The sequence below is a fragment of the Monodelphis domestica genome, chromosome 4 (genome assembly GCF_027887165.1).
Source record: "Monodelphis domestica isolate mMonDom1 chromosome 4, mMonDom1.pri, whole genome shotgun sequence".
Taxonomy (NCBI): Eukaryota; Metazoa; Chordata; class Mammalia; order Didelphimorphia; family Didelphidae; genus Monodelphis; species Monodelphis domestica.
In genome coordinates, this window is record NC_077230.1 from 299,848,339 (window position 1) to 299,868,628 (window position 20,290).

Below are 20,290 nucleotides of genomic sequence, written 5' to 3' on the forward strand. Positions count from 1 at the left end.
CACCTATAGCATCTATTCCTTTCTCCCTACTTACTCAGCCTCCAATCTAGTTTAGGGCCTCATTATTTCTCTGGACTATGTCAACTGCCTCTACCATGTTGCTCTTCCTGTCTCAAGCCTTTGTTTCATCCAGATGATCCTCCACACAGCTGCCAACATGACATCCCAAAAGCACAGGATAATCATGCCATTCTCTTATTCAGTAACTTTCAGTGGCTCCCTATTACCCTTAGGATCAAATACAAACTCTCCTATTGGGCATTTTTAAAGCCCTTTGCTACCTAATTTAAACCTGCCTGTCCAGGCCTATGATGATATTATGATATGATAATATGATGTTAACTGTCACACACTCTAATGTATAGCTAAGCTGGCAATCATTTTGTTCTTCACATATAACATATCATTTGCCATCTATGTACCTTTGCACTGATCATCTCCTCTGCCCAAAACACTCTTGGGTAGCTAGGCAACTTAGTGGATAGAGTGCCAAGCTAGGAATCAGGAAAACTCATTTTCCTGAATTCAAATCTGGCCTTAGACACTTACTAGCTGTGTTACCCTGGACAAGTCATTCTATCCCTTTTGCCTCAGTTTCCTCATCTGAAAAATTAGCTGGAGAAGTAAATGCCAAACTGCTCCAGTATCTTTGCCCATAAAATCCCCAAGGGGGACATAAAGAAATGGACATGACTGAGAAATGACTGAACTGAGCCTTATTTTTTTTAATTTTTTGAGCTTTCTTTAAGTGTGAGCTCAAATGCCACTTTTTTTAAAGAAGGCCTTTCTTGATTCCCCAGCTACAGTTACTGCCTTCCTCCAGAAATTACTTTGTATTTTATAGCTACTTACACATGTATATGTTATTTCTCCCAGTAGAATGTAGGCTCCCTGAGGGCAAGGACTATTTCATTTTGATCTGCATACCCACCCCCAGATCTTTGCACAGTGACTGACTGGAATATAATGGACGTATGATAAATATATCTTGACTGATTGCTCTTTACTCTCTGGTGAGAACATTATAGTGATCTAGGTCATAAAAAGTGACTGCGGTAGTCTGGAATAGTTTCTAATTTTCGGGACACATTTATTTTTTTAATGCATGCATGTGATGCATAATCTGCTCAAGGTATTTCTCCTTGCCTTACCTGACACTCCTTCCCTTTTCTGGAAGTTTATGAATCTGAATTTTTTCAGTGCTAGAATTCCAGGCTTTAGTCTCTTGGCTGAGACTCTGTCCTCCTTATCCTTATCCTTTATCTGCATCCCTGAGTTGTCCTGACCCATAAAGTGAATATCGATCCAGGAGTCCCATCTTTAAACCAGAGAATTGTTGGGAGTACTAAGCCTCTCATGGGATTCCTTTCTCTTGGAATGACCAGGAGGTCATTGTGCTTGAGGCTCTGGTGACGACATCCCAGGTTATAGCTCTTCCCTAACCTTCTTTGAAGTTCTTGGCTGCTGCCCCTAGTTTAGGGGAAAGGTCCTGCCCTGGTTTTGTGGGTGGATTCTTCCCTTGTTGGCCCTCTCTCCATGCCTGAGTGAATCAAGTTATGCCATGTAGCCTTTCTTTGAATTAAAATGCAAAAAAAAAAAAGGCTTATTGCTTTCACTATTCCATGGTCTAATCCTTTTAAGAAGTCCTCATCCGTCCTTAAACTACCATAATGGACTGGAAGAGTGCCCTTTGCCATCATTACCCTTCCCAATTTTGGTTTATAGGAATTTTTACCATCCTTTAAACCTCAGATCATCTCTATTAAATCCCTCTGATTATTATAATCAGAAGTGATTGCTCCTTGCTGTGAACATTGTGCTAATTTGTTGCTGCCTTATATAGTACTTAGAGCCTAGTTATTTGTGTCCTTATCCTGAACTCCCTATTAGATTATAAGGTCCTAAAGGGCAGGGATTGTGTATCTATCACAGCACTTAGGATAGTATCTGCAAATGATGATTATAAGTTTGTGGTACAGTAGAATGAACTTACTTTCCTAGCTGAATTTGGAAAAACAAAAATTTTTTGAATCTCTCTAGGCCTCAGTTTCCTTATCTGTAAAATAAAGTGTATAATTAGAAAAATTTTTGGACTCCATCTCCCAGAATTCTTTTCTTGTCCCAAGAATCCTTTTCCCTTTGTTCATGTTTGTGTTTGTTACGTGTGTATATAATTTTATGGCTCCTCCCTTTCTTTTTCTGCATGTGCAACTGCGAAGGCTGGTTTTACCGGGGATTTTTAGTTCAAGTTATTTTTAATAAATCTTATAAATATAATACTTAATATCCAATAGGATATTAAGTTTAAAACCTATAGAAGAGATTGAAATAGATATCCTTTGAGTTGCTTTCCAGTTGTGAATCTTGAAATTTCTCAGACTTGTGAATGTTAAAAAATTCCCCATTGGGAAATTCTCCATTGGGACAATTCCCTATTGGGACCAGTCCCCATTTGGACAGTGAGAACTCTACTTAGATAAAAAATGTGAAGACCTCTACTCCACCCATACTTAATCCTGCTTTAGGGAAGAAAACTCCTTGCTGAACAATGAAAAGTACTTAAACCCATACTTAAGCCATGCCTATTTTTAGAATTAATACAAAGGAGTACTAAGTACCTATAAAGGTCAGGCAACTTGTGAACTTACAAGGAGCAAAGAGGAAAAAACTTACTCAGAGATTCTAGCCTACTCAGGTGTGAATTACTAAAAGGATTAGTCTACTCAGGTGTGAATTCAGAATGGGCTGTCCTTTGGAAAACGTCTACTGTGATTGGTAGAAGGAAGAACTTAGGGGAGGTGACATAGGAGAAAACCCCCTATATAAAAAAAGGACAGTCTGTTGAAGAGAAGAGAGAGTCTCTTGAGAGACAGTCTCTAAGGAGGCTGTTGAGAAAAGGACAATCTCTAAGGAGGCCTCTCAAGGGAGGCTGACTCTGGCTGGAACTCCCTCTGGGGAGACTCTCCCTCTGAATCCTCGCTTGAACAGATCTTATGGTGAGTGATTAAGGACTGACTGATCTTTTCTTTTAGGGCTTAGGCCTGGGTTGGCCAGAGCTGCCTGGGCCAGCCTATTCTTTTCTCATTTATTTCCTTTCTCTCTCTCTCTTTCTTTGATTCCTCATTGTATTATTAATTAAATTCTCTATAAAACCCAGTTGACTTGGGTATATTCATAATTGGGAATATTTCCCTAGCGACCACCTTATATTTGATTTTAAAACAAGACACTGTAGTGAAAACATATTTTCTGAGGTGACAAATTTACTCACCCACTCTTATATTTATCACAATTTATATCTTCAACCATTTTAACTCTTACAGTTTAAGGCATCCACTCTTTTAAATGCCACACAATTCTAGAGCTATGATCCTAACGTTCTTTGAGGGAAAGGACCTTGATTTATACTTTTATGTAATACAAAGTAGCCTTCCTAGTGTTAGGAACATGGAAGGAGCTTTGGCCATACTCATATATGCACTTATCATCTTTCATGACTTTTCTCAGTATTGAGATTTATGGGACATAAGGTAACCTTGTTGAGTCTGTTAACTCTGATGAAGACAGATTTTTGTGATTTGTTCCTCTCAATGGAAATCAACACAGAAATAGGATAATATACATTATCACTACTTAAATTTTGGTAAATTTTCCCATCAGTTTGCCTCCTCTGGAAAATGAGGACAACAACACTTACTTGAGTTACCTCAAGACAGACAGTGTGGCATAGTGTATAGAGAGACAATCTTGGAGTCAGGAAGACCTGAGTTGAAGACCCGCCTTTAACATATATTGGCTGTGTGACTCTGTATTGGTTACTTAATCTATCAGTGCTCTTAGCTAACTCTCTAAGATTATAAATTGCAATATAGTTGCCAAATATCCATTAACAGAGGAAGTTTCCTCAACAGGAATTCTTCATACTAGTATGGATTACAAAGAAAATCTACTTCAAAGGATTAATGTGAAGAAAGTATTTTGTAAACCTTAAAAGTCTTTTATATATGAATTATTATTATCATAATCATCATAGCTACCATTTAGGTAGTGTGTTCAGGTTTGGAGAGTGATTTTGTTGTTGTTTCCCCATCTATAAAATGGTGACAATAGCACCACCTGCCACCTAGAATTGTGGTAAAAATCAAATAAGATATTCGTAAAGCATAAGTGTCTTATTTGATTTTTACCACAATTCTAGGAGGTAGGTGGTATTATTTTATAGATGGAGAAACTGAGGCTGAGAGAGGTTAAGTGATTTGCCCAGGGGGACAGAGTCAGTAAGTATCTGAACTAGAATTTGAACTCAAGTCTGAATCAAAGTCCAATTCTCTATCCATTGAGTCATATAGCTACTTATTATTATTATTATTAATATTTCAGTATCTATCGATATCTAATTTTCTTAACTGGGTTAGGATTCAGATAGACACATTCTGTGAGTCAGGTCATAGTCACATCTCCTTAAATTTCATCACCAAAGAATGGAACATTTGGTGTCAACTTCTTACTGGTAGCAGGAAACTTTCCTCTTTAGTACTCTCATGTAAAAAGAGGGTGATGAAAAATTGTTATTTAATATTTCAAGTTCTTCCAAATCTGGCCTTATTGCATATTATTGCCCTTTAGACCCTGTCAGATTCAATCTAATTTTTTTTTAACATTTATCAAAGGTGACAATCTATCTCACTTTCTGTGTTTGTCCAGGCTGTGCCCACTGCCTGAAATGCACTGCTTCTGTTCATTTCCCCTCCCCATTCCCACCCTACCTCGACCCAGAATTCCTCCAGTCCTTCAAAGCTCAGTTTGTGTCACATCCTCCTATGGAGAACTTTTTCCTGATCCACTCTATAATTTATGCAGCCTTCTCTAAAAGATGTTGCAATTAACTTTCTTTAATTTTCAGTTTACTTATATGTGCATATGCTGTTTTCCCCAATTGAATACAAACTTGAAGGCAGGGGCTACTTCATTTTTATATTTGTTTCCTCAGCTCAGAACACCCTGTTTCTGACACATAATGACTGCTTAATAAATGCTTGTCAACTCAGTGTTGCCCACGGTGAGATTTGTATCCTCTCCCCTTCTGAGTTCTGTAGGGAAGACACAATTTACCGTTGCCCAAGCTTCTGCCAGTCCATTTGTCTTACTAACTCAAGGCAAGGGGATTTTCCTTCCTACTTGTTCTGCCTATAAATAATTCTGAGAATGCTTTGTTCTCTAAGGTGATTTGGATGAATATGATGGCTCACTCAAAGAGTTACCTCCAGACAGTTTTCACCTCTGCTCCCTCTTTCCCACAAGAGTTTCCATCCTCTGTCCTCTTAAATATCTTCCAGAAAGGGGATTTCATTATGTCTCTCAGTATTACATTCCAGACTTAAAGCCTCAATTTAATTTCGATATATTTTCCCCATCTGTGATCAATGACAGAATATCTTATACATTGTAGGAGTTGCAGTATAAGGAGCAGAGAAACGCTGTACCTATATCTAGAGCTACTGTGCAAAATATTCCAAACCTTAAATCCTCCTATTAGCTCAAGTTCGAGATTAGTAGCAGCTGTGTTCTAGAAACGTACTGGGTCCATTTACTGATTGGTAAACTAAGGAAGACTATGTGTTAGAGACAATACCCAAAATGAAAATATTTAGGAGGAAATAGCTCACCATTTCCTAAGTGGAGGCTGCTTAATTAAGGATAATAAGATCATAAGAGGCCTCAGAAGATATCTAGAACTCACTTTTTTTTTTTTAATAAGGAAACTACAGCCATCCCAATGTAATTGGCTCAAAGTAATTCAAGTAGTAAGTTGCTGAGTTGGAATTCATGCTAGTACACCAACTTCATTGTCCATGCCACTTTTTTATGATATGCTGATGCAAGGGATTCATGTGTACCCAATGAGGACGTTATACTATTGCTTCTTATTTGACTTAATTCAATTAAAAAGACATTTATTAATTGACTGCTATATGCCAGGCATTGTGTTAGGAATAATTACAGCATAGTTACAGCTAAGTAGTTCTTGCCCTCAAGGAGCTTACATTCTATTTAGAAGAAACACATATAGATTATCCCTCCTAGGAGGTCTTCAAGTAGAGGCAGGATGATCATTGCTGCGGACATTATAGTCGGGTTTCTTTTTTGTGTGCAAGTTGGACTAGAGGGTTTCTATGGACCCTTCTGACTTTTGAAACGTGATTCTGTAATTTCTTGGCAAGGGCAGCTAGGTCGTGAAGTAGAGAGTGCCAGTCTTGAAGGCAGGAAGGCTCATCTTCCTGAGTTCAAATATGACCTAAAACACTGACTAGCTGTGTGGCTCTGGACATGTCACTTAACTTTCTTTGTCTGAGGTTTTCCATCTGTAAAAGGAGCTGAAGAACAAAATGGCAAACCACTCCATTATCTCTGCCAAGAAAACTCCAAATGGTGTGGACATAACGAAACAAATTTCTTGGAAGAGGATACAGGAGTTGGGGGGAAAGGCATCAGATAGTTTGTTAACAATAGAAGTTCCATAGGTCACAATGGAATGTTAGAGAAGAGCATCAAAGCTCTCTTCCAAGGGCAGGTTTGGCCATATCACTCCCCTACTCAATAAATTCCAGTGGCTTCCTATCACTTCTAAGATTAAATATAAAATCCTTTGTTTGGCATTCAAAGCCCTTGGTCCCACCACCACTTTTCTGGTCTTCATACATATTACACCTCCCCCCATTCCCAATCATGTTCTTTGACTCAATGACACTGGTCACCTTTCTATTCTTTGAATGAAACATTTCATCTCCAAACTCCTGCCATTTGCATAGAGTACTTTCCATTCTCCTTACCACCTCCTGGCTTCTGGCTTCCTTCAAAGCCCAACTAAAACCCCACTTTTGGCAGAAAGTCTTTCTCAATTCTTAATTCTAACACTTTCCCTCTGTAGATTATCGCCAGTTTATATTGCATATAATTTTCTGGTTCGCATTTATAGCTTGGGGCAGCATGGTGGCACATGGATAAAACACTGGGCCTGGAGTTAGGAAAATCAAATCTAGTTTTGGATGCTTGCAAGCTGTGTATCTTTGGGCAAGTCATGTAACCTCTGCTTGCCTCAGTTTTCTTACCTAAAAAATGGGATTTTCATGTTCTCTCAAAGTAGATTAAATCAAGAGCTTTCTCAAAAACATTTCTGGAACCAAAACTCTTATTATGACATCTTTTTGCTCTGATTTTTAAATTTTCTGAGGTTTGATTTGATCCTTCTCTTCCTTAACCAGTTTTTTTTTTTTGGTTAAGAAAATCTTGTTCAAATCATATTACCATCTCAACACATCCCATTTAATTCAATGTCCCATTTGTATAGTATCCTGATGCTTCTTCATTGTCTTAATTTATGGTGTTCTATATTTCTAGCCTATTTGAATCACAGCTCTGAGAACCTCCTAAGAAAATCTCTTTAGAATATCTTATTTTTTCATTTCATGACTCCTTGCTCCTCCCCCCAAAAAAGGACTAATTATATTAATGAGGAAGAGTAGTAAAATGTGTTCTGAATGGAAGCTTTGGTGGTCTCCAAAGGCAGTGAGTTTATCTTCATTGGAAGGTTTTAAGCAGAGGAAAGGTGACAACTTGGGGGATCATCATAGAAGGAATTCTTCACCAGGCACAGTTGAATAAAAATGATTTCAGATGTCCTTTATAACTCTGAGAATCTATGATTGAGTTTTTTCCTCAGCTATTGCATTCTCTCTACTATGATCCATTTTGATGAGTAACTTGCTCTGTGTGAATGTTTTGTTTTGTTTTGTTTTCATTTATTATAGCCCTTAAAAATTCATGAGAAGATGCTATGCTTGAAATGAGCATGTTGGCATTCCTTATGTCAAGAACGCTTGTGTTAACTTTTCATTGTACTTTGAAACAACCACAGAGAGAATGGACATTCTCCTAGGACACTGGTAATCTTGGTCGCAGGAGCAGCAGAAGAAATAATTGGAAGATGATCTTTCTGAAACATCCATGTGCCTTAACCAAGGACATCAGGATCTCAGGAATGGAAGCCATTTTGCTCAGACATGATGGTCTCTGATCATTCCAGAGTATCCTGGAATTCCATCTGAAAGGATCCGCCAATATTCAAGAAATTCAAAAAATTCCTTTATATAGGAATTTCCCTTCATTCATACAGAAAAGAAGCTATTTATTAATCCTACAATGATGAACTTTAACACTATTTCTATTCCCATTCTTTAGACTTGATTTATGTCCAATACTCAAACATACACCCAAAAGTATGGAAAATGATGTGAACTGAAGTCAATTTCATGCTTGTTTTCCCCCATGAAATCCTTAATCATTAACTTAGTCCCACAATATTACTATATATATGAAGAAATTTCAAAATTCCCACATTTTGATCATCTTTCTGAATCTGTTTCTTCATATATAAAAGGAAGAAGTTGAGGCAGATAATCTCTAGAGTTACTTTTAACAGACCCACACCCCTCCATACCTAACCACCCATCCTGGAAATTCTATGACTTCTACTTTAATACCTTATAAGACCGATAAGTACACTTATGAAAAATGGACTGTTCGGAGATATCTCATCTCTCTCAAATTTTGAATTCCTATCATTATCTTATTCAGCAAAAGGATAGGGACTTTACCTTTGATGTAACTGATATAGAGAACTTCCAGATAAGAAATTCTCCCTGCACAGATACCGACTGGAATCTTCTTGGCATCTTAATAGCCTTAGAGTGTTTCTGGAAGTTCTGAGAATTAATGACTTGCCCAGTTAATATGTGTCAGTCAGGGCTTGAAAACAGATCTTTCTGGGTTGCCTTCTTCAGCATGAAAATACTTATATTTTATATTATATGTGTATTTATTTAACTTTAACAAGAGTCAGAAAGACCCATAATTATATATTTTGAAGTTGGAAGAGGCCTTAAAAAGTATGTAGTTCCACCACTGGTTTTAAGTGTGACTGCCCCTCTACAAGATAGATCTCTGACTTGCTCAAACACCTTTAATAGCAGGAACATTTTAAAAATGTAACTAAGTCAAAGCAAGTAGAGCTTTGCTCCAGGGCACTGGAATTGAGAAAACATAAAAAATTCTAATAGTGATTTTAAAATAATATAAATTTAAACTTTTTGATAGCATGTTTAGTGCTTCAGCAGTTTGGAAACTGATTAGCAAGATTAATTAAATTAGGAAGGTTCCAGAGGGCATGTTTTCTCCCTATTGGGAACCACATTGCAGATGAGTTAATTCCCAGCTTAGCCAACCCTACTTTCCTACAAGTTGTACCCTTCCCTGAGTGACCCCCCTGCAGTCTCAGAAAAAGGAGGACCATGGATTTCTTTTGGCTTCCCTTCCCATCCAAAGTTGATTTCCATCCAAAGTAGACATTTAGTGCTACTTCCCCAGGAGCTATTCTGTGCTTCTTGTCCCAGGTGCCAAAATTGAAAGTTATAGCACTGTAGGAAGTTCACTTCCTCCCAAGCCTGCCATTTTGATTTTTTGGAAAGTTCTTCATTTGGAAATTTTTTCTTGAATGCAACTGAAGTCTACCACTCTACAACTTTCACCCATTAATCCAAGTTCTGTGAATTGGGTTCAAGCAGAATAAGTCTAATCTCTTAATGTGACCTCCTTTAGAACACTTGAAGACAATGAACATATTCTCCCAAGTTCTGCCCCCTCCCCTTTGTTTTAAACACTCTCTCTTTAAAAAAAATTCCCTTCTTAAACACTTTACTCCTTTTTACAACAGATTCTCATATGGCATGATTTGAGACTTCTCCCCATTTTAGCCATTTTCCTCTTGTCAGGACCCAGTTTTTCAACGAACCTACTGGAGTTGAGCAAAATATTGGTTATGTGGTCTGCCCAGGGAAGAGTTTTACCTATAAGTCTAACAATGCATTCTAAGAGCATATTAATTTTTTTTGTCTGTCACATTGCATTGCTCAAAGTTATCTTGCAGTTTATGAAAGTTTCTTCATTATTTTCACATGAACTGCTGTCTTGTTATGTTTTCTGCTTGGTATTTATGTGATTTATTTTAATGTGAGTACAAATTTGTCTTATTCTTATTTGGTTTCATCTAATCTAATAATCATCATTAGAGTTTGTCTAATTCTACAAATTAATTCTAAAATTCTAGAAATCTAATTCTGAAATTTGGGGGAGGGGGGCCTAATTTCTATCTTCTGTTGTACTAGTTATCACTTTCAGCTTTTTAAACTTCCAGAAATCTGATAAGCAAATCATATCTATCTTCTTCCAAATCCCTGATTTAAATTTTGAATGGAAAAGGAACTTCTGCATAGCTACAAGGAACTGCTATATGATTTCAGGAACATAATCAAAACAGATTATGTTGGAAATTAGAAAAAAAACTAACAGGAATCAGAAGAAAAACTCCAATTGATACTACATTTAGCTTATGTAACACTGCCAATAAAAGGCAAATGCTTTCATGATACAAACACAATTATTAGGAGGCAGACAAGTGACAGGCTGCTTCCTGTTAGAACTGCTCTAAAATTTATCAAGAGAGATAGCCAGAGTGTCAACCTAAGCCAGTAAAAGTTCCATTTAACTCAGGAAAATGGAAGTGATTTTGAAGCATTTTTTTTCTCAAGGGAAAAAAGAAATCAACTCTATACCTATTGAATTGAGATTTTTGCAACATCCTTTAACCTTTTGGATAATTGTGTTTGCTGTAGTTGTGAAACAAAAGAAAAACATTTTAAATGGGCAAAATCCAGCTTTCAGAGTTTACGTGTGTGTGTGTGTGTGTGTGTGTGTGTGTGTGTGTGTGTGTGTGTGTGTGAGGGATACAAACTTATGGAAGGAGTTCTGGAGTGCAGATCCTGACACATAGTAGCGGTATGACCGGAGACAAGCCATTTAACCTCTGGGGAGCAGAATTCCTTCCTTTGTAAAATGGAGATAATACTTACACCACCTATTCCTTATGGGGTAATCTTGAGGAAAGCACCTTGTAAACTTTAAAACATTATGTAAATAAGAGCCTCTTATCACCATCATCATTTTTCTGTCTTCAAGTACAAAGTTCCTGACGTTCCAATTGTCAAAGTGAATAAAGAAGTTTGTTTAATAGTGGCACGCAATTATTGTTTGTGATCCAATCATCTAAATAAAGTAGGGTACTAAATAAGCAGACTGCAGTAGAGTCACATCAAAGTTAAAACTACTAAAGTTAAAATGACTGTCAAAGTGGTCCATGATACAAAGAAGGTGCCATGCCCTAGGAGAAAGTAATGGTAGCTAGGTGGTTCAGTGAATAAAGACCCAGGGCCTGGAGACTGGAGGTCCTGGGAGCAAATCTAGCCTGATACTTCCTTTGTGTATGACCCTGGACAAGTTACTTGATCCTATTTGCCTAGCCCTTATCACTCTTCTGTCTTGGAACCACTACATAATATTGGTTCTAAAACAGAAACTACGGGTTTTGAAAACTACAAAGTGCTATGCTAATAAATGTTTAACAATCAGCTTTCTGGGGGAAAAAGTATTCATGGTACATTTTTAACATTATTACTGAATTATTATTATAATATTACTTATTAACATTTCCCTCACTTTCTTAAGTCCAGACATTCAACAAAACAATCAATCGTGTTCTTGTTTGTAGTGCTTGTTGATTTCCGATGTATGAAAGCTCATACTGAAAAAAAGTAAGTGTACTTTTGTGAACCAGAAGGAATTGATTGCTGATAATATGCTATATTCAGAGTTCAAGACTTAGTCTTGGGGCAACTAGGTAGTACAGTGGATAGAGCATGAGGCCTGGAATCTGAAGGACTTGGGTTCAAATCCAGCCTCAGACATTTTCCTTGCTGTGTGATCCTGGGCAAGCCACTTAACTAATCACTTTTCTGTCTTATAATTTATAATAAGATAAAGGTAAACATTTTTTAAAAAGAAAGAAAAACATTTTTGGGGGATATTCCTTATTACGTATTGGAATTACAGCCTGAAGGAGAACAAAATCAATTCCAAAAACTCTATCAGTGCAAATAATGTATCATCCTTTAACCTCTTAGATCATTAGGTTTGCTATAGTTGTGGAACAAAAGGAAAACAAAATTTAAATGGGTAAAATTCAGCTTTCAGAGCTTTATATAGATCAGGGATGCAAACTTATAGAAGGAGCTCTGGACTTAAAGTAGCTTGATCTGGTTCTCAATCTGGTTCTGTGAATAATTTCAAGGAGTCCATGAATTTGGATGATAAAAAAATATTTGATTTTCTTTGTAATCCTATGCATTTGAAAACATGATTCTTTGAAGGGGGTTGGTCATACATGGACTTTACTAGACTGCCAAAGGGATCCATGATACAAAGAAGGTGGAAGAACCCTTGTCCTAGGAGGAGGTAATGGAACGATGACAGGGGAAGAAGGTGGATGGAGAATGGGAAAGAGGAAGGATAAGTAAGGAGCCTCTTACCTGGCTCTTGCTGTATTTCATGGTTGTTTTTGAACCAGGTTATCTGTGGTTCTGGCACACCTTTTGCCTGACAGTCTAAAGTGGTGGAGTTGCTGATGGCCACTATCTGATCACTGAGGTTACGGAGAAGGTAGGGTGCTTCCTGGTCTAGTAAATAAAAAAAGGGAGCTTTGGTTACTCATAAGTTTTCATTCAACTTGCATCTTCATGATCATCATTTTAAATATAAACTATAAAGATCAAAGTGAACTATGAAAGCATTCCACCCAAAACTTAATTGTTGTCCACACACCATCATTTTGCTCGCCAGACTCAGTCTGTGGTCAACAGATATCCACTCCTGAGGCTAACACTAGGACACTAAGTTAAAAACTGTGACACAGGGAGTATTGGGAAAGACTAATGGAAGGTTCCTATCAGGTTTTTATTTCAAAGGTGTTGGCACGCTACAAGTACATTAATCCACTTTCCTCTCCTGAGAAGCACTAGTTCTAGAACCCAAGGATTCAGAACAATCATTCAAGAGACATGACTTGGCAACATGGTTTTATATAGTATGACAGTGGGTTTGGAGAGAGATGATATAATTACGTGTGTGTGTGTGTGTGTGTGTGTGTGAACTCCTCAAATATCAACAATTCCAGGAAGATCCAGTTTGAGTTCTTTTTCCCCAAGGAGATATCACAGACCTCAAAACCTGACAATATGTGAAAGGGCAAAATAAATCAATAGATAGTTGCTATTCATGGATATAGCAAGTATTATGATTTTCTGGGTAATGTTTCAAAATTGCTTCCCACTTAAGTTTGCAACCCAATTTAACCTTCGAGTCAATAGACCAAACAAAGTTATTTCTTAAAGTGTGGTAGCTTTATTGATGGTTTTCTCCCCACTTCTCCCCTCCTTCCCCAGCGCAGGAGAGTCCAAAGGATCAATTCAAGAGGCAGAGGCACAGGTCTGTAGTTTTTTGCACTATATAATAGTACAAATATTATATTTTATATTATCCATTTTATCTCTTAAAACTTACAAATATGATACAATACAATTTATTTTAATAAAATGCAAAACAATATAGTACAACAAGATGAATTCTAATACATAGGATGCAATACATTACAACATTAAAAATCCCACACAAGGACAGGAGTACCCCCAATGAATACAGTCTCTCTACAAAGGCAATATTAAGTCAGTCCCGCTGATATGTATACATTCTGTTTATGCTGGTGATAGATCGGCAGCCCAAGTTTCCAAAAAGTAAGAGAAACACTCGTGTCTAATATCTTCCCCCACCCACCCAAATTACCCTCTTCAGCTCCTGAAACAGAAATGAAAACATCTTTGGCAAAACTTACATATGCTACATCAGTGGTTTGATTCATACAGTATCAGCTTTCTCTGACACTCGCTAACTTCTTGATTTCCCCCTCTTAGCATTAACGTGACATCAGCTGAGGAGTGTATATAGTGCTGCAAGGGGTGATACACTGAAATTATTTCATGAATTCTGAGGTCCCCTGCGGGATTCCAAAGACTCCCCCAAACCCTCTCTCCATCTCTCTCTCTCTCTCTCTCTCTCTCTCTCTCTCTCTCTCTCTCTCTCTCTCTCTCTCTCTCTCTCTCTCTCTCTCTCTCTCTCTCTTAATACCTTCAGGCAAACTCTCTGCATCACCACTAATTAATGCAATCTAGAAATTTTATGTGAAAAACACCACCACATAACTTTTTAAAAATATTGCTGAAGCAGTATAACATGTCAGGGTTACTATCTGTTAGGATTAACACTTTCCCATGAATTTAGATTTCTGTAGCTTATTAGTCCTTTGTCCTTTTGTACAACATGAAGTCTGAAGGCAAAGTACAGCATGCACTGGGGTAGAAGGTGGCCCAATTTCCATAGCCTTCTTCAGACCAGTATGACTGCCCTTGTCCTTCTGCCAGTCCAGGAGTTTTCTCCTCTAACTGGGCCCCAGAGGCAGAAATATTATTATATTCCTTCTTTTGCATTCTGGGCAATCTGTTTGTCATGCAGCCTTTTCCATTTGAAAACAGAGCTGCACTCCAAAGGTTTCCATTTACAACACCATGCCCATGTTTTATCTTTACAGCATTGACATTATGCCATAGCAAAATCCCAAACACGTCATTGAGGCATGCCAAGAGAATAAAGCGCAGCCATATATTGCGTCTACCATGTCTTGGACTAATTTGATTTTTTAAAAATGCATACATTGACCAGGGACTTTTTAAGGTGGAGACTCAATTTGAAGAATCCAGTTTAAAAATGAGACCTTGTTCATCTCCTTATGCCCCTTCCCATCTTTGCTGATTTCCATGTTCCTAATCCCAGGCCTGCAGCATTGTATGCCTCATGATTTTTTCTTTTTATATTAAAGTGAAGTCTCAATTCTGTGGTCACATTGTCACAATTATTTTCAAAGCTACAAACAATGGAAACATCCATAGGACATTTGAGTTTCCTTGCAACACCCAAGATAATCTCTTAACAACAACAACAAAAAATAAATACCTTTAGGTGAAATACCCCTGGGGCCTAGCCCTCAGACAAGAAGAAACAGAATGGCTGCAAAATCAAATATAGGAATCTCAAATATGTTTCATGTTAGTGTAGATGTGCTACAAACACATAGTGGAGTTGATTATTTCTCTTATACATTTCTAAAAATTGTTCACGCAAATGAGAAATCTCTCTTTAGTCTACTTTATCATTGGCAAACTTTGTTGCACAAGTCAACCAGGGAATTAGATTTTGTCAGTTCCCATTTTATAACATAAACAACATATTATGATCATTTAAACAAGAAAGGCACATAGAAACAATAGTTAGCTTAAGCCACTTGATAGAAGTACATAAAAATTTCCAGAAGATGGTAAGATGTGGCTGATGTTCAGTCCAAGCTGAGGAGGTTCAGGAGTAACATGTTTCTAGCTGGATACCAGTCACTAAAGACAGTTCTTCCAAGTCCTATGGTCCTAGGAGTGTTAATGAATAGTTACTTTTGTTTATTTCATGGTCAGGGCCCCAAATTCTGTTCTGGGGATGCATTTTTACCACCACTCCCGAGGCCAGGGGACTGAAGAAACCATCCAGAACCATGTGGGTAGCAACAATTCTAGCAGTTCCATAAATACAAAGCACTTGGCCTCCATATAGACCAGGGACTAAGGAACCAGCCTCATATCCCTTCTCCATCTCTAGTGTTTCCTTTGCTCCTTTTTGTTATCTCTTTCCCCCATCAAACTATATAATTTTTTTTCTTTTATGAGGTTCCCTGGAAAAATCAATTACCCTGTGAACAAAAACTATAATGGAATTCATAAAGTATAATGCCCACCCCTTATAATGCCCATCCCTTTATAATGCCCACCTCCCTGCTGGAAATCATTCTTTCCACAGCCTCTACCAAAGAGGGAGAATTTTGCTTATTTTTTTTCTTAAGGGAAGGAAATTGCTAAGTTCTGCTGGCCTAGTTTATCGTGTTTCACAAGCGCGTCCCAATTCTTTAACTTACTTTATTATTGTCATTTTTTTTTGCTTGAGCAAAAGTTAAGGCCCTAGGTTCTGTGGTACAAAGGCATTGTTTTCTGAAGGCTAACACGCTGACTTATAATGAACAAAAAAGCTAGGCCAGAGGGCTATAGGTAAAATTTCAAGATACAATTGATTATTCTTTCCTTTGGGCTGACAACTTCCAGGTTACTAATTGTTTTCCAAGCATATTAGGCTCCATAAAACTGGCATTCTGGGGAAATGCTATTGTTTACTCTTTCACACTTGACAAAAGCAATTCCCATGTGAAAGACAAGTTTAGCCGTGGGACTGAGCCGGTTACCTAAAGGAGGAAACCGTCTGGTGGGTTCCCAAGCATGAGAAGTTTCATGTTGTCACCCTTTGGTTAGCTGCTCAACTACTTTGTTTCTCTGCAGGGGCTATTTTGGTCACTATAGCCTGTTTTGCTATGGCTCATACCAGTACATATAATGATCAATCATAAATGAAATCAACATAATAAAGCATTACCAGACCTGTGGAAAACAGGCATGATTTTTTCTCAAGTGCAGACTTCTTTTTATTATTATAATAAGATACTAAAACCTCTCCTGAAAAAAATCATCAACCACAACTGCCACCACCCATGCTAAAAAATACCCCAGTATTTGTGTATTTGAAAATGACCCATAATGCCAATTCTTTAGTTTTGCCATTTCTTAATCCCCATAAAAAATCCTATTAACCCTTGCATATGGGCAGGGTGGGATTTTTTTTTTCTTTTAGATTTAAAGTAACCAATAAACCTCCAGATATACAATAGCCTTTACCTCCTTGATAGACTGAAAGTAATCAGTTTTTCAATGACATCATTTTAACATGATAAAGTCCTTTAAAAGAACATGCAAGAGGTAAAAGCATCAAACTGGAGGCATAATCCACCCTTGGTCCAAGAACTCAGGCTAAGACAGGAAATTTGCAAAAATGGAACCAGTTGTCATCTACCTTGATGTACATCAAATGAAGACAATGGGGTCCATCCATCTGCACTTAATATTCGATCATAGTTTTAATATCTCTGAGCTATACCAACATTTTGCAGCTTTGGGGCCTCATTTAGAAGTTGCGGTACAGAAATAATGTGCTGAATGTCGAAAAGCATTTCAAATAAATAAGCATGGTAATGTGCTAAGCAGGTGATATTTACAAGACAAGATATGATGAAAAAAATACAAAACCAAACCAGGCTGAGGTCCAAGAGTCTCAAATTCAACTGTACTCATTCTGAGCTGGAAAATTAACTTATTCATGTCCATCTTTGGCAGAAACCATCATTTGTTTAAATTATTCAGTTTATGCAGCTTTAACATTTTTTTTTAAAGAAGTTGGCATCAAAGTGGAAGCAAAAGATCAGTCCCAAGTTGTTGCTTATCAGTCAGGAGAAGACAGCAAAGAACAAAAACAAAACAGAGAATGCAGGGCAGGGATCCTCCAAATCCAAACGTGCACCAAGTTGGTCAAAGAAAGCAGACCTATTAGAACTGAATTGGAAGCCCACGGGTTGTTATTTTGGTGTCTCATTATTACTCGCATCATCTCCAAACCCATTTTGGGAGGAGCACCTCCTCAGAGCCTGAAAGGTAGCAACAGTGACAATAAATCAAGCTGATATGAGACAACTGTTACTTTTTTAAAAAATGAGTCCTTTAATGTTTTACATTATTTTGTGTGGTACAATCATTCCTTGTGCTTTTAAATTTGGAGATCCGAGAGAAAACAGCCTTTTTGTTGCAGTGCTCACCTCTAATTGTAACTTCTTTCTTTTGAAGAATTTCTTCCCCGGTATATATATTCCTGGCTCTGCAGGCATAGGTGCCTGAATCTTCCAGGGAAACGTTCTTGATGGTAAGATTGAGCGTGATAGAGTATTCCTTAGTGACTGCCATCTTTTGTTTACTGATGCTATGGTGCATTGTCCGATTGTTTACTGTTCGCAGCAAAATCCAAGTAATGTCTCTGTATAAGAATTTGCTGACTGTGCAAGACAATTTCAAATCCTCTCCTTCAGCTGGCATTTTTTCCAAGTTAACATGAAATCCATTGGGCACATCTGCAAACAAAGATCAAAAATGGTCAGTCCACAGAAGAATCAATGTCTTACTATAAGACACTATTACCATGTATGTCTCAATTGTTACAAGGATCTCCCGGTCTGGTTTTGCTTCAGAACTTGCAGTATTCCAGAAAAAAAGAGGGAGAAGTATCCTTTCTCCCCAGTCTTTGGCAATGGATAAAACAGGACATAGAGACACTGAGTTGCCCAAAGTCTGATATAGTCAGTGGCTAAGCAGGAAATAGAACCCACAACAAAAAGCTCTCAAGTCAGCATTCATAATCATAAGGATGACAGTTTTTCCCGTAGGCCAAAGGGTGTCTCCAAAGTTAATTAAAAAAAAAAAACTTGAGTAGAGACCATTTTAAAGCACTTTATCAAATATAATATTCACTGCTGGCAAGTAGGAAGCAGAATTGAGTATAAGGATATAGGTGTCTATATGGAAAACCAAATATACTTTTAATCAATCAATGATACTTTATTTTTAAGCTGTAATTCTCTGTCTTGGGCTCTGGGGATACAAAGAAAAATTTAAACTTAAGTAGTTGCAATGACCTAAAAGCAATGAAAAGTTTTAGAAGTTAGTCAACTAGTCTTTATTATGTGCCTACTACTTGCTCTGGCACTGTGCTGGGCACCTGGGATATAAGGATAAAGAATGAAACAATGCAATGAGCATACATTCTAATGAAAGAAGCAAGTACATATAATATATTCAGTGTATTTATATGTAATAGCATAAACAAAAAGTTTATAAATACACATGTATAAAACGTTGCTAAATACAAGATTGGGAGGAAAGACACTAGATGTTGGAGCAACCAGAAAAGACTTCACAAAGAATCCAAATTAAACATCAGATGATTACAGGCAAACTAGAGTCCACCTGTCTGCATTCTGTACTTCAAGTAACAGTCCTGTTTCACACATCCTTTATTTGAAGGCAGAGAATCCTGATATTGCCTCAGGCTATTTTACTTGCTTATGTTGATACTTCTAGCCAAAGAGGTAATGGTTTTTATTAAGACCGTTTTTTATAAGTCTTCATTAAGTAGTTTTATCCTGCTTGTTTCTCCACAGAAGCTCATCACACAATTAGAAGAGACCTTGATGAGATTCAATCCCTCTTAGGATGCTTCTTAGCTGTGTGACCCTGAGAAAGTCACACACTCCCTGAGCCTCAGGCTCCTATCTAGAACTGAAGATATTTGCATTGAACTATGCTGTGTGCATTTATTAATGTCATATTCGTGCTCTATACAATGGAATGTAATTGTTTTGAGAGAAGGGATTGTTTCATTCTTTGTATTTGTATAGGCAGAGTGCCTGACACATAGTAGGCATTTAATGAATCCTTGTGGCTTTTACTGATTGGCAGCACTAAACTCACATGTCTCTTATGTGTATCAAAGGATTCACTGTATATAAAGCATTTGCAAATCTTTGTGTGACTTTGCAAATGCAAAACTTATTATTTACGACTTTTATATAATATCCTAAGCATACATAATCTTTTTTATCCATACAGCAACACTGGGAAATAGATACAAGTATTGTTATTATCAACATTTTACAAATGAAGGAGCTGAAGCTCAGAGAGGCTCAGAGTGCCCATAATCTGAGGCAGAATTTGAAGCTGGGTCATCCCTAGATACCATGTCTGGTGGGTTTGTCTGCTCTCTCATTCTTCCATTTGATAACATATTATTTAGTACTTTGCTTTTTTTTTTTTTTTTAAACCCTTGCCTTCCGTCTTGGAGTCAATATCTCCAAGGCAGAAGAGTGCTAAGGGCTAGGCAATGGGGGTCAAGTGACTTGCCCAGGGTCACACAGCTGGGAAGTGTCTGAGGCCAGATTTGAACCGAGGACCTCCCATCTCTAGGCCTGGCTTTCAATCCACTGAGCTACCCAGCTGCCCCCTAGTACTTTGCTTTTTATGGCAAAACACAATGATTTAATATGAATCATTACAGGGGTAGTCACAAAGAATATCTTTCTCAAATTCCATTTGAGATTCTATAATATTATAGAAATTTAAAATTCTTTCTGAGTTTCTGCTCTTTCAGAATTCCAAACTTCTTTATTCCTTTGTCATCCTTTATAGGTCATATCATTTTCTTGTTCTCTACGACAAATACATGGATAGCAGTGAATGATTGGGGAATTCCATATTTACTCTTTGAT

At 37.5% G+C, this 20,290-nt stretch overlaps 1 protein-coding gene across 1 annotated transcript in view; it reads right to left on the bottom strand.

Moving 5' to 3' along the window:
* The window catches only part of FLT1 (fms related receptor tyrosine kinase 1), a 201,170-nt gene that overhangs the window by 74,543 nt on the left and 106,337 nt on the right, over nucleotides 1-20,290 (bottom strand). The window contains exons 13-14 of the mRNA XM_007495262.3: nucleotides 17,792-18,100; nucleotides 12,477-12,623 (exon numbers count right to left, since the gene is read on the bottom strand). Of these exons, the coding sequence (XP_007495324.2) occupies nucleotides 12,477-12,623; nucleotides 17,792-18,100 (456 nt within the window). The remainder of the gene's footprint in view (nucleotides 1-12,476; nucleotides 12,624-17,791; nucleotides 18,101-20,290) is intronic.